The sequence below is a fragment of the Oryctolagus cuniculus genome, chromosome 1 (genome assembly GCF_051225735.1).
Source record: "Oryctolagus cuniculus isolate XC-2025 breed Fujian yellow rabbit chromosome 1, ASM5122573v1, whole genome shotgun sequence".
Taxonomy (NCBI): Eukaryota; Metazoa; Chordata; class Mammalia; order Lagomorpha; family Leporidae; genus Oryctolagus; species Oryctolagus cuniculus.
Genome location: NC_142867.1, coordinates 154,134,946 through 154,148,010, shown reverse-complemented (window position 1 = coordinate 154,148,010; position 13,065 = coordinate 154,134,946). Strand labels below are relative to the sequence as shown.

The 13,065-nt window shown below is 41.4% G+C and overlaps 1 protein-coding gene across 4 annotated transcripts in view; it reads left to right on the top strand.

The window, feature by feature from the left end:
• Window positions 1-13,065, top strand: part of PCSK5 (proprotein convertase subtilisin/kexin type 5) — a 442,208-nt gene that overhangs the window by 248,148 nt on the left and 180,995 nt on the right. For all 4 annotated transcript variants that reach the window (XR_001793338.4, XM_089336653.1, XM_051858772.3 and 1 more), the window contains 2 exons: window positions 3,804-3,921; window positions 6,403-6,591. Coding sequence is in view for 3 of the 4 variants with exons in the window: in XM_051858772.3 (XP_051714732.2) it covers window positions 3,804-3,921; window positions 6,403-6,591 (307 nt within the window). In the remaining variant the exon portion in view is untranslated. The remainder of the gene's footprint in view (window positions 1-3,803; window positions 3,922-6,402; window positions 6,592-13,065) is intronic.

Genomic DNA, 13,065 nt, shown 5'->3' with positions numbered 1-13,065 from the left:
AAAAAGTCAGTTATTTTCTGTGTCTATGGGGCATTTCAGAGTGTGAAAATTTTGTATTATATGAAAAGCTATTAGGGTTTTCATACTGTTTAATATCTGCTTCCACTATTAAGACCCCCCCCCCATTTGAAGTTTATCTGCCCAACACATTCATTATGTACCTAGTTTACCAAAAAACAAATGGACTATGTGGAGTTGATAAATTGCCAATGCCCCCTCAAAAAAAAAAAAAAAAAAAAGGAAAGAAATTTACTTTGTATTTTTCCTTGGGTACCATTGTGGATAGACACATAATTTCAAATATTTCAGAGCACTGCACTAAAAATCTCCATATCTGATTAACTGACCTTCATTGATCTAATCCAGTTCCCTTGCTTATGAATATTATATTTTCATAAAATTTTTTTCTGTTGACCTGTCGTTCTGCAGTTTAACTGCAGCTAGTCCATCAATCTCTTTTCTGAACATCTATTTTGAGCATTTCATGAACAGAGATTGTCTCTGGAGGATAGGAATTGAATTGGAAAAGGAAACAAATTTATGGCCTTCATAAAGACTCAAGGTGCTTTTCCACTTCATTCAAGTGGTTGTTTAACGGCGTGAAGTGTTTGTTGTATTTGATGACCCTTTGTGTTAATTTATGTCCTAATGGTTGTGTGGTGGACAGTGGGGGAGGGACAAGGGAAGAGCAGTAGTAAATTCAGCTGAGTTCTAGCACAGGTGCTGGGAGCAAGGCACAGCTATCCCAGGATTGCAGTGACTGCTCAAAACCCTTCGCCTCCCCAAATCAGCTTCACAGCATCCACAAGCTAACCAGATCTTTCATCTTAATTCCCTAAGCTGAGATAAAAATAGGGGTGCTGGTTTAAAGCCGCTTGACACTGGCTTGGGCACTATTTGAGTTGTGACCAGAGCTAGATAGCATGTCAAGTCATCTTTGGTAAAAATTACACTTTCCCCAACAAAAGAAAATACTTCAGAATGTTCATGATGAAATGGTATAGTGGAGGACTGATGAGTAAGAACACAGGGTTTGCATGAACTTTAACAAAAGGTCTCCACAATTTGATTTCTTTAGGCTCAAACTTGACATTTCTTCCTTTATCATGATTCTTGTTTTTTAATTACCTTACATAATGTTATATACCTAAAACTATTCAGAATTGTTCATAACAATTACCAATTTGTGATTAGATTATTGATGCCTTTTATTATATTTTTACTTCTTTGTATATATTTAAGATTTTATAGCGAACATGCATTTCTTTTTAATCAAGAAAAGCATTAATAATAAAAGTTGTACAAGTGCTTACATATACCCTTGCCTTAGCAATGTTCTCTTTATTTTTAGTATGTCCTAAGTACCTGATATTTGTATAGTTCTTTATCCAGATTTTCTCACATGGACATATAATAATACCTAATGAGCATAGTAATGATGATGGGAGAGATCATAATATCCCCAAACAAGTAAATTGTGGATTTGACATTTTATCTTGTTTGTTAAGAATTGTATGATCAGTAAATAGCATATAGTCATATTTCTAATTCCTAATACAACTTTCCTTTTTTATATGCTTTTACTTTGTTGTGCTCCCATGTGCATCAAGTTCTAATAAATCCCATAGAACACAGAAAGAACCATAATACCCAGTTCCTGCCATCCAGTAGCTTAAAACACAGTTGTTATATAAGGATATAGACATATGCCATAGACAGGAGTGTCAATTGGTAAAGTCAACAACAGGAGTCACTGTGCACTTACTCCTCATGTAGGATCTCTGTCCTTAATGTGCTGTGCATTGAGATTTAATGCTATAACGAGTACTCAAATAATATATTTCACTTTGTGTTTCTATGGGGGTGCAAACTGTTGAAATCTTTACTTAATGCATACTAAACTGATCCTCTGTAAAAAAAAAAAAAAAAGAAAAGAAAAGAAAAGAAAAGAAAAGAAAAGAAAAGAAAAGAAAAGAAACTATCAACTCCCAACTTGACTCTCACTGGGATTAAACATGACAATAGGTCTGATCTGATTTCATCATCATTAAAAAAAATCATCTATTATTTTTCACTTTATGTTTCTGTGTGGGAGCAAACTGTTGAAATCCTTACTTAATGTATACTAAGCTGATCTTCTGTATATTAAGATAATCGAAAATGAATCTTGATGTGAATGGAAGGGGAGAGGGAGTGGGAAAGGGGAGGGTTGTGGGTGGGAGGGACGGTATGGGGGGGAAGCCATAGTAATCCATTATTCGTACTTTGGAAACGTACATTCATTAAATAAAAGTTAAAAAAAAAAATAAGGATATAATGACAGAGAGTTAATTAGCAATTCTGTTGATGGCACAAATAAAAAATGCAGTGCCTAACACAGCACATGGGACATAGAAGGCCCTCAAGAAATGATGGATGGATGGATGGATGGAAGGACTGATGGATTGAAAAAGTAATTGCAATTTTAAAGAAAGGAGACAATTTTCACCAGTCATGGATGGTTAAATTTAAATAAATAGCTTTTGACTTTTTCAAGAAGGAAAAGATAGACTAAGCCTATGGGAACAGAATTTCGCTCTACAGAGAGCAAGAGTGAGGAAATTTGAGGCCAGGGGCTCAGCATGAGTAAGAGCAATGAGCCAGAAAGAGCGGATCTGACTGGAAACTCTAGAAGAATGGTTTTATTAAAGCTAAAGGTTTGGTGAAGAGGTTATTTTGAAAGTAGACCAGGACTTATATTTAAATAATCCAATCAAATATATAAAGTCATTGATAATATAATGAAACATGGTTTAGGCAAAATCTAGTAGAAGTTTGACTTCATGTTGAATATAAAGATTTGAGACACAGTTCAATACAAAGTGAAAATTGTAAGAATTGAACTGAGATTTTAAAGTATTTTTACAGAAAAGTGCACATGTGTTTCTTGCTGTACCATTATTATAATATTTCTTAACATAATTGACATTTCTGAGACAGTTATGTGAATTCAGCTTTTAGATCAATAGATATTCTAATTGAGAACTAACAGATTCTAAGACAAGAGGCTGGCATGAAGTCTAGAGGCCTCCAAATATTTCATGCATAGAGTTAATAAATTTTTATATGCTAGAAGAAAGGTAATAATTTATGCCTTCTGGGGTATTCAACCTAATTACTAGGCATGTCAGAAAATTGGTAATTTCTTGCATGTAATTTTCTTGTACTATGAGAAGTTGTATAGTCACTTCTTTTAAGCCTAATCATTACTTTATTTTTAAAAATCAATGATCTCATCATTTTTAAATATAAGTAATTAACAGTGGGGCCCTGGATCAAAATTATGTGGGTTAGAATCCAACTTGACCACTGACTCTCTAATCAGTCTTGGTCAAGTTTCTGTTTGTTTCTCAGTTTTCACATCCATGAATGACAGTAACAATAACATTAACATCTTAAGATTGTTGAGAGGATTAAATGTAAAAAATGTAGACTAGTGCCTGGCATGTAGTAGCAATTCCTAAATGATAGTTGATTCCTAATTCCTAAATGATGAGTGATACATATTCATCTTATTCTCTTGTTGTGATTGGTTGTTTTGTTTTTATTTACTTTTCAAACCATTATTGGAAAGATAGCTAGAATTCCACAGGGATGTATCTCAGGTCTCTACTGAGTGACACTGCTACTCAACATATATATATGTATAGAGAGAGAGAGAGAGAGTATATATATACACATATATATACATATATATATATACATATATAAAACATAGGTTGCTCCTAACCACAGTGAAGCTGACCAGCCTCTTGCCTTCACAGTGAGCCATCTCTATGGATTTGGATTGATGGATGCAGAAGCCATGGTGATGGAGGCGGAGAAGTGGACCACTGTTCCCCAACAGCACGTGTGTGTGGAGAGCACAGATCGACATATCAAGTAATGTTTGCAACCAACAGAGAGCATGACCACCCTGCATGAGAGCAGGCCAGAGCAAGTGCTTGCAACAGCCCCTTGTTATGAGCTAAAAAGTTCTGTAACTTCTTTCTTATATAATCATAAAGTTGTAGTAGAATGTCTAGGATTCTTAGCTGTTAAATCCACACTATTAAAACCCAAGAATCCTTAAAAGAAAAGCCTCTCTCTTTCTCTTTCTCTCAGTCTCTTATTCTCTCATTCTCTCTCTGTCTCTCCCTCTGTCTCTCACCTGCCATCTTAGTTGAAGGACAGAGACAGAGAAACAGCAACAAACACAGTGAAAGTGTGGACAACTGAAAGTTTCTCAACCCATTTAATCACTTTCCAAATGCCTGCAACAGCCGAGTCTGGACCAGGTTGAAGCCAGGGGCCTGGAACTCAATCCCAGTTCCCAGATGGGAAGCAGGGACCCAAGGACTTGAGCCATCACATGCTGCCTCCCAGAGTGTACATTAACAGGAAACTAGACTCAGAAGCAGAGCTGGGACTCAAACCCACTTACTCTGGTATGGAATGTGGGTGTCTGAAGCAAGTTATTAACCACTGTACCAAATGCACACCCTGAAAAATATTCCTTTTTTGGGAATCTGGGGGGACAGGTATTTGACCTAGGGGTTAAGACACCAGTTGGAATGCCTGCATACCATATCAGACTTCCTGGGTTCAAGTCTTGGGTTTGCTTCCAATGCTAGCTTCCTCCCAGTGTACACCCTGGCGACAGCAGATGCTGGCTCAAGTAGTTGCATGCCTACCACCTTCATGGGAGACTTGATTGAGTTCCTGGCTCCCTGCTGCTGTCTTCAGTCTGGCTCAGCCCTGGCCATTGGAGGCATTTAGAGTGAACCAGCGGATGAGAGCTCTCTCTTGCTCACTTGCTCGCTCACTCTTTCTCTCTCTCCCTCTCCTTCCCTCCCTCCCTTTCCCTCTTCCTCTCAAATAAAAAAGGGGAAGTTTGCGGAGACCACTACAGACGGCCTTTCTGAAGTTTTCTATTCTGTCAATATTTCTATTTGATGGTGTTGGTATTCTCCAGAAGTCTCTGTACTTCAAACAAATGAAGCTCATTCTAGAAAATTTACTGTATATCATGCAGTTCTCCAAAGAGTGGTACACAATGTCCAGTCTGTGAGATGGCAGTCAGCTCAGAGCTTTTAGGGCCTATTCCCCAGTGTGAGCTGCACAGACTTGGTGGTTATGCCAACAGGATTTATGGCACAATACTGTGTTTTTTCTCCTAGGTGCTAAATCCCGGACCAGGACACTGCTGTAGTGGCTTTATTAGTATTTTGCTCTTGGCTTTCTTTTTAAAGACCTCTCTCTCTCTGAAAAATATTTATGAACTTTGGTTTGTGATGAAACTGAGCCATTGTAATTCTTGAGGAAATTTATTAGGAAGCAGAAGTAAATGGACTAACGTTGTGTTTTCCCCATTCTTCTCTTTTATGACAAAGGATGAGACAAAAAACAAGAAGTGACTATTTGTATATTCATTCACAAACTCACTGACTCAGCAACTATTTTTTTCACACGTATTCAGTATCAAGCACTGAACAAGATAGTAGGGATAAAAATGGAATGAAAAATGGCTTCCTGCTATTAGGATCTAGTGGAAGAATAGGACAGAAAATATAATAAATAGATAATTATAAATTATAATGCGTAAATATTGGGGATTTGGACAGGTAGAAAATAAGGGATGGGAGTATTTTTTGCCTATGGTTCAAGGATTATCTCAGAGAGGTAACATTTACACTTTGACTGTGAAGAAAGAGACTGTCAAGAGAAAATCAACAAAAAACAAGAAAATCTTTCTGGGAGAATAGTAAATGTGAAGTTCCCAAGTGGGAACACTGAATTATCTCAGAAGTAGAACTAATGCCTGAATGGCTGGAGCCCAGTGTTCCAGGGGACACTGGCACAGGAGGAAGAGAGAGTGGAAGACAAGAACCTGAAGGCAAGAGGAAAGAGTATGCCTAGGTTCTAGTGCAAGGAATGGACAGCCCAGGCATTTGAACCAAGGTTGTAATACCCTCACCTCCACTGGAACAAATACATTGTTCTCAAGGTGTATTCCATAGACCAGCCACATCACTATCACTTGTTATAAATGCAAATTCTATCTGCTCAATCAGCTGCTCTGGGGCTGGGACTGAACAATCTATGGTTTAACAAGGTGATGCCAATGCATACTCAGGTTCAATATCCACCACCTGCATGATAATAAAAGTACGTTGGTTTCTCGTCTTATCTTACTTGCATGATCCCCACAATCCAACCATTAATCCTTCATGTGATCCAATCATTTGGGTGATAGCATTATTGTTGTTAAGTATCCAGCGACTAGTTGCTTGCCTTACCTGGTGTACTAATTACAAGCCTCTACATTCTGTCAGCTGAGAACTGCCAGGTAGTTTGCCCAGACTTCATCTCTGTCTTTTGCAGGACGATTCGCCCCAACAGTGCGGTGCGCTCCATCTACAAAGCTTCGGGCTGCTCTGATAACCCTAACCACCATGTCAACTACCTGGAGCACGTGGTTGTGCGCATTACCATCACCCACCCTCGGAGGGGAGACCTGGCCATCTACCTGACTTCACCCTCAGGAACCAGGTCTCAACTTTTGGCCAACAGGTACAGTGATGTCCTCTGCCCAGTACTATGTTGGTCACACTGATAATCAGTTGTTCTTTGATGTAGAAGGGGTCAGCTGCTCCTTACCTCAACCTTGGGAACCAACTGGGGAGGGCACTTGCATGCCATAGTCTAATTTTTCGTTAAGTAGAAAGTGTGAAGTTGCATGAAGTTGCATGTAATAGGTAGATAACAAAGGATGCTGCAGAAAAATTTTTGAAGGCCTCTTGTTCTTTATTCTTTAAGAGACTTGCTGAACACTGATTTAAAAAAAAAAAAAAGTTTATTTATTTATTTGAAAGGCAGAGAGTTACAGAGAGGGAGAGGCAGAAGCAGAGAGAGAAAAGTCTTCCATCCTCTGGTTCACTTCCCAAATGGTGACAATGGCTTGAGCTGGGCTGATCTGAAGCCAGGAGCTGGAGCTTCTAGGTCTTTCACGCAAGTGCAGGGGCCCAAGTACTTGGTCACCTTCCACTGTTTTCCCAGGCACATTAGCAGGGAGCTGGATTGGAAGTGGAGCAGCCAGGACTTGAACTGGTGCTCATATGGGAAGCCAGCGCTGCAGGTAGCAGCTTAACCTGCTAAGCCACAGTGCCGACCCAGAACACTAACTCTTAAGGCCTCTAAGGTCCACCCCCATTAAATATCTGTCAACATTTGTTACAGATTAACTTGCCCAAGTACTTATTTTCCAAAGTTATAGGAAATTGTATTTTTAAAGCAGGTGTTGGCAAATATTTTTCTGCAGAGAGCCAGGTAATAAATATTTTGAGCTTTGTGGGCCATGTCTGTATCCCAGCTACTCAGCTCTGCCACTGAAGTGCAGAAGCTGCCATAGACAGTATAAATGAGTGGACATGACTGCATTCCAGTGAAAATTGATTGACAGATAAGGCAGTAGGCCTCATCTCAAGACCCCAGTTTAATGGCCCTTTTCCTCTCTCTCTCCCCATCTCCCTGCTTCTCAAATAAATGAATGAATATTTTAAGAAATTAATTTGGGTGCAAAAAAATTTGAAATCTAGGCAGTATTTTTCATCATCTGATGTTTCCATGGATCTTTTGTACACCTGTCCTCATACAAACAACAACCAAAAAACTAAAAGCATAGTTAATTTTTTTTTCTCCCAAAGGAACATTTAATGGGAGAACAAACCTTATCCTGAGTGGCATATAGAGTTCAAATGAGAGGCAAGCTTTTATGTAGACAGCCTTATGTGCAGAAGCAGGTGACCGCGGCACTGGTGAGCTTTGTTAGAACATGAACATGCCTGAGGGATTGAGAAGCCAGGGCCCATGCAAGTCTGCAGTACCAAAATCGAGGCTGAACTTTCCAGTTGACATTTGCTCTTAAAGGTCTCCAAATGTCACCTACTGTAGGACAGTCAGAAAAAGAGATAAAACAGCATTTCTAATTGATAGGTACTAGGTGTATGGAATCCAAAAGCATCAGGTGCTTTTTATTTTTTGCTTAGACTTTCTGTTTTGTTTCCATCCAAACACCTTCCATTAGGACACTGGGAGAACTGGGCTGCATGTTTTAACTGTGAAATGCAGCTGTGCCGGAATAAGTGCATGCAGGTGCAAGAAACCTAAGATTCATTAGCATCAGACTCTTGGGCACTCCCTGTGCCCTCTTCCCTCCTCAGACAAAGAGGTCTCCGCGGCTGCCTGCCTGGTAATTGCCACTACCTGTCTGACACAGGCCTTCCAGTGTGCAATTACATGATGAATGGAAGGCTCACCAGCTGTTGTTACCCGAGTCAGGGAAGGCCTTTATTTCTTGCTGTTTTTTCTTTTCCTTACCATCACTCATGTGAGTTTAACTTGAAAGAGTATCCTGGTACAACACTGAGGTGCAAAGCTTTGTTTCACATGTGAGTGGATCTTATTCCCAGAGCCCCCCTACCTTGTAGAAAAGCAGTCCCTCAGCTGTTGCTGTTTGCTTAGAAAACGCTGCCTCTGCAGCCTGAGGTCTTCCTGCATATTTCACTATTTCTTGTTGGCTTGCTCCAAAATGACATCAGCGAGGAAACTTGTGAGCGCAGGAGCTGTGATTCCATTCTAGCCATTTGGTGCATTACAGTGCTACTGGCTTCATGCTCCCGTGCATTCTTCAGTAGCTGACAGATCTACAGTGGTACTTCAGAGAGTTCTTGGAGAAATGGAATTAAAAGAAATGTTTACCATGGTGCAAAAATATTTTGAAAGCCATGCAACGTTTTTTCATAATATGCATTTCTCATGAACTTTGTGATTGTTCCTTATATTCATGGGTTTCTGAATTTTTGCACCAAAACATACTTATCTTTTAATTCTCTTTTCCATGAATTTTGGAAGATCTCCCACACTTTGCAAAGTGCTGCACAGCTTGTGGAGAGAAAAGAAATAGGTGTGTAAGATGTTCAGTGACTGATGCTCGCTAGGTCTACCTGAGTTTCCCCATCAAGACCACCTGGGGATCAGTTTCCACCCACAGTGTCTTTTTGGTCAGGAGCATTTTCTTAAAGTGCTGCCCTTCTGCATCTCCTCCATCTCAGTCCTGGAAGTAAGTAGTCACCAAGAAGTCGCAGAGATCGAAGGTTGAAGGCTGGAGGTACTGAGATATAAAGGATGTTGGGAATTCATTTGTCTACAGCTCTGCAAATGCATTGCTGTGAGCAGCTGACCCTTTAAATGGTAAACTGGGTCCCACAAGCGTCAGTGGCCACTGTCCATGGCTTGGCTCCCCAGTTCTTGTTGTGCTTGATACTAGTAGCATCTCTCCTACTGAGGCAGCTAAAGAAACACTGTTTCTTTTGGCATTCTGTCCTTCTGGCATAATCTGAAGCTTTCATTTTATTAGAGGAAATCTCAAAAAACTCTCAGGCTCTGCCCTAGGGGCAAGGAGTCCCTGTGTCCTCTCACCTTGGCCCTGAGTCAAAGCACATTCCCAGGATGGGGAGCTGAGAGCAGGAGGCTCAGGAAAGGGTGGAGGGGGTGGGGAAGGAAACCCACTTGGCTTTGGTGTCTTGCCTGTTGATCTGCAAGGCAATGCCTCTTCTCAAGAAAAAGATGAAGAGGCCAGGGTATAAAAGGAATTTGCATGTCAGAGATTATTCACCAGAGCAATCCATAGTTCCCCTGCTGGACACTTACCTTCCTTTCAAAGAAGTCGAGATTTCTAAGAAAGAACCTGTAAAGCAAAGAACACCATTTTTTTTTAAAGTGATTTCTGAGAAATTTAAAGCAAAATATCCCCCAGTGAGAGTGGTTTGAGATGAAAACGAAGGCTTCCCATGGCAGTGTCTCCCCGACTTCCCCCGGGAGGTGTGACTGCTTCCCGCAGACAGTGTTTCTAGTACTGCTTGCCCAGAAGCCTGGCAGCCAGCGTGGAAACCTCCGCCCGGCTTCTGAAGCTGGCCCTTTGCTCCATGGTTTGCTCTGTGGTCTGGGCGCCTGCTGCTGTGAGCACTGAGGGGCTGATGGTCTGCTCAGAATCCAGAGACCCACGTGAGGTCATCTCCCTTTGGAGGGCGAAAATCAGAGCCTCGGACGGACCCTGAGTGTGTGCAAGGGAGGAGAGCCTGGATGACAGTGGCTGCCCCCGTCTGATTAAATGTTCCTGTTCCCCTTTCAGTCTTAACCAAATGTGCGGCTTCATTGAAGGGACACAAAATACAATGAGTATTCATGGCTGGCTTTCCAGAAGCCCATGACGCTGGAGAGAAGAATTTCTTCCAAATGGTTTATCCCCTCACCGCAGCCGTTCCTTCAGAGTCTGCTGTCTGCTAAGGGCTGGACACGTTGAGTACATCTGTGTGGGCCGTCTGGAGCCCCTCAGTGGCTCCCTGTGCTGGAGGACGGGCACTGGCCCCAGCTCCTGTGGAGAGCAGCTGTTGGGGCAAGCAGGGTTTACCCAAGCAAGCATCTGCAGGTGCTAAGACTGGAAGGCGCTCAGCAGCAGCCAGAACTGCCCTCCAGCTGGAGCTTCCTGCGCCCTGAGCCCAGCAGGCACGCTCCCTGGGCTAGGGCAAGCCGTGTTGATGATTTAGTGGGTGGGAGCCCCAGGCCTGCAGGCAGAGCAGTCCTGGCCTAGTTGACAACAGAGGGTTAGTTCCTTCTCTTCCCTTTGTCCTAACCCCAGGCTTCCCACCCTGGGAGTCCTCCTCCTGCCATGTAGATGCACTGCCTAACAAAAAGCCAAACTGCATATTCAGAGCACATGGTGGAGGTCAGTCGTGGGGGAGGAGCTGGGTGGGCTTGAAATATCCTTTGAAAATGTTCTTAGACAAGAGCAAGTTTAGACTGGAGCCTTTGTACTATAACACATTCAAATTCTGCCTGGGTAAAAATCTCTCTATGAAAAGCTTGTCCCATTAGATTCTAACTCCAACTGCATTTGTTAAGACTTATGAAAAGCTGTCCCTTTTCTTCCTACATCATCCCCACCCCCAACCTATTGAGTTTTAGATTGAATGTGGTTGTACTGGCTCTCTGTTCCAGATTTTGGCCTCTGATTGAAAGCTGAAACTTTGCCTCTTTAAATTTGATTACAGATGAATATCTCTGCTTCTAATTATGGTCTTAAGTAGAGAGAAGGCACTCTTTCTAATCTTCCAAACCTATAGGGTTCTACAATTAACTCTGTTTAAAATGCAGTGTTTGTGTTTTAATCATCTTTGTCGTTGCTTTGCCCAAATGTTCAACAACAGCATTGACAACTGTAGATAATCATGATATATAAGTGCATTTGTGGCTTGCAGTAAAAGTTACACTTTTGCAGCAAAAGTTTTACATTCCAGTAAGGCCCTACCATGAGAACCCTCTTCCTTCATTCAAAAGAAGACATAACCTTTGAGGTTAGACGGAACAGGGTTGGTCTTGACTTGACCAGTTTCTGTCAGGCATAATGAGTGTAATAGCATCTGCCTCACAGGGTGACTGTAAGCATGAAATAGGACGATATACAGCACAGCTCCTAGCATGGTAAGCACTTAATCATGGTGACCCCATTTTCACATAGCCTCTGAAAGCACATGGTAATGGTTCCATCCAGCACAACTGACTGGGCCCCTCCCAAAGACTCTGATTGCCCCAAGCCGGGAATGAAGTCCAAGGACTTGCGTTTCTAAGAAGCTCCCAGGTGAGATCAAAGCCGTCTGACCATAGACCACACTCACGGAACCCCAACCTAAAAGATCATCCAGCTTTCTCACACACATCCTTGTTACTTGTGTGCCATTAAAAAGACTTGCATATGGTGTGCTGCTGGGTACTGTGCAAGTCATTTACAAAAGAGTAAATGGAGTAAATCCTTGAGAAGATTAAGTATTTGCAGCGTGTGCCCACAAGAAGGGATGCATGTGAGGGTTGGTGAGTGAGTTGATAATATGCATATTAAAACTTGAAAAAAATATAGCAACCTCATCCTTTAGCTACCCCAGACATCTAGAACTAGTATCGTCCTATCTCTAAACCTTTCTTTAAGAAAGCAATGTTGATTAGTAAAAGGAGAAAAACTGCGTAGTACATTTTAAATACCCTAGATCAGAAGCAAGTCATTTAGAACTTAACAAAAACCAAATATTTGAAGAAAACCAAAAGCTCAGTTACGATTGAGTCTAATGAGTGCTCCAGGCATTTAATCAGTTATACCTTAAATTGTGATGAAGCACTAAGAAAAAAAAAAATTGAGGGGCCAGCACTGTGGCACAGTGGGTTAAGCCTCAAGCCTGCAGCACCAGTATCCCTTATGGACAATGGTTTGAGTCCCAGCTGCTCCAGGTCCCATCCAAGTCCCTGCTAATGTGCCTGGGAAAGCAGCAGATGGCCCAACTCCTTGGGCCACTGTGTGGAACACCCGGAAGAACTTACTGGCTCCTGGCTTCGGATCACCTCAGCTTCACCCAATGCAGCCATTTGGGGAGTGGGAAGCCATTTGGGGAGTGAACCAGTGGATGGAAGACCTCTCTGTCTCTACTTCTCTCTGTAACTCGTTCAAATAAATATTTTAAAAATTGATTAAAAAGAAAAGGAAAAAAAGTGAGAAAACTTCTGAGAATATTGGTTGAATATCTAATTCTGTAGCGAGCATAAGTACCATCTGAGTAGTAGTGGATGACTCTGAAATTAAGATCCATTTACAATTTTAGAAATAATTATATGATAACACAGAGCTGTCAGTACTTATAAAATGCCTTGTTATTTAGTTGCCATAACATCATTCAAGAATGCTGTAGCCTTGATACATTGGCCAGACTTTAAGTGCAAGAGGGGAAAAAAAATCTTACAGTAATTACATGAATTATTTCCTGTGTTAATTCCTCAAAAGGATGTGCTGCACTCAGTGGCAGTCCGCTCCACCAGGCTTCATACAAAGTAATTTATTTGAAAACCACTCACAGGGAATGGGCTGTGGGGCACCATTCTAATAATGGGATGCATAATTTGTGCCACCGCATGCATCTATCATTTCATTGAGCACATGATTAT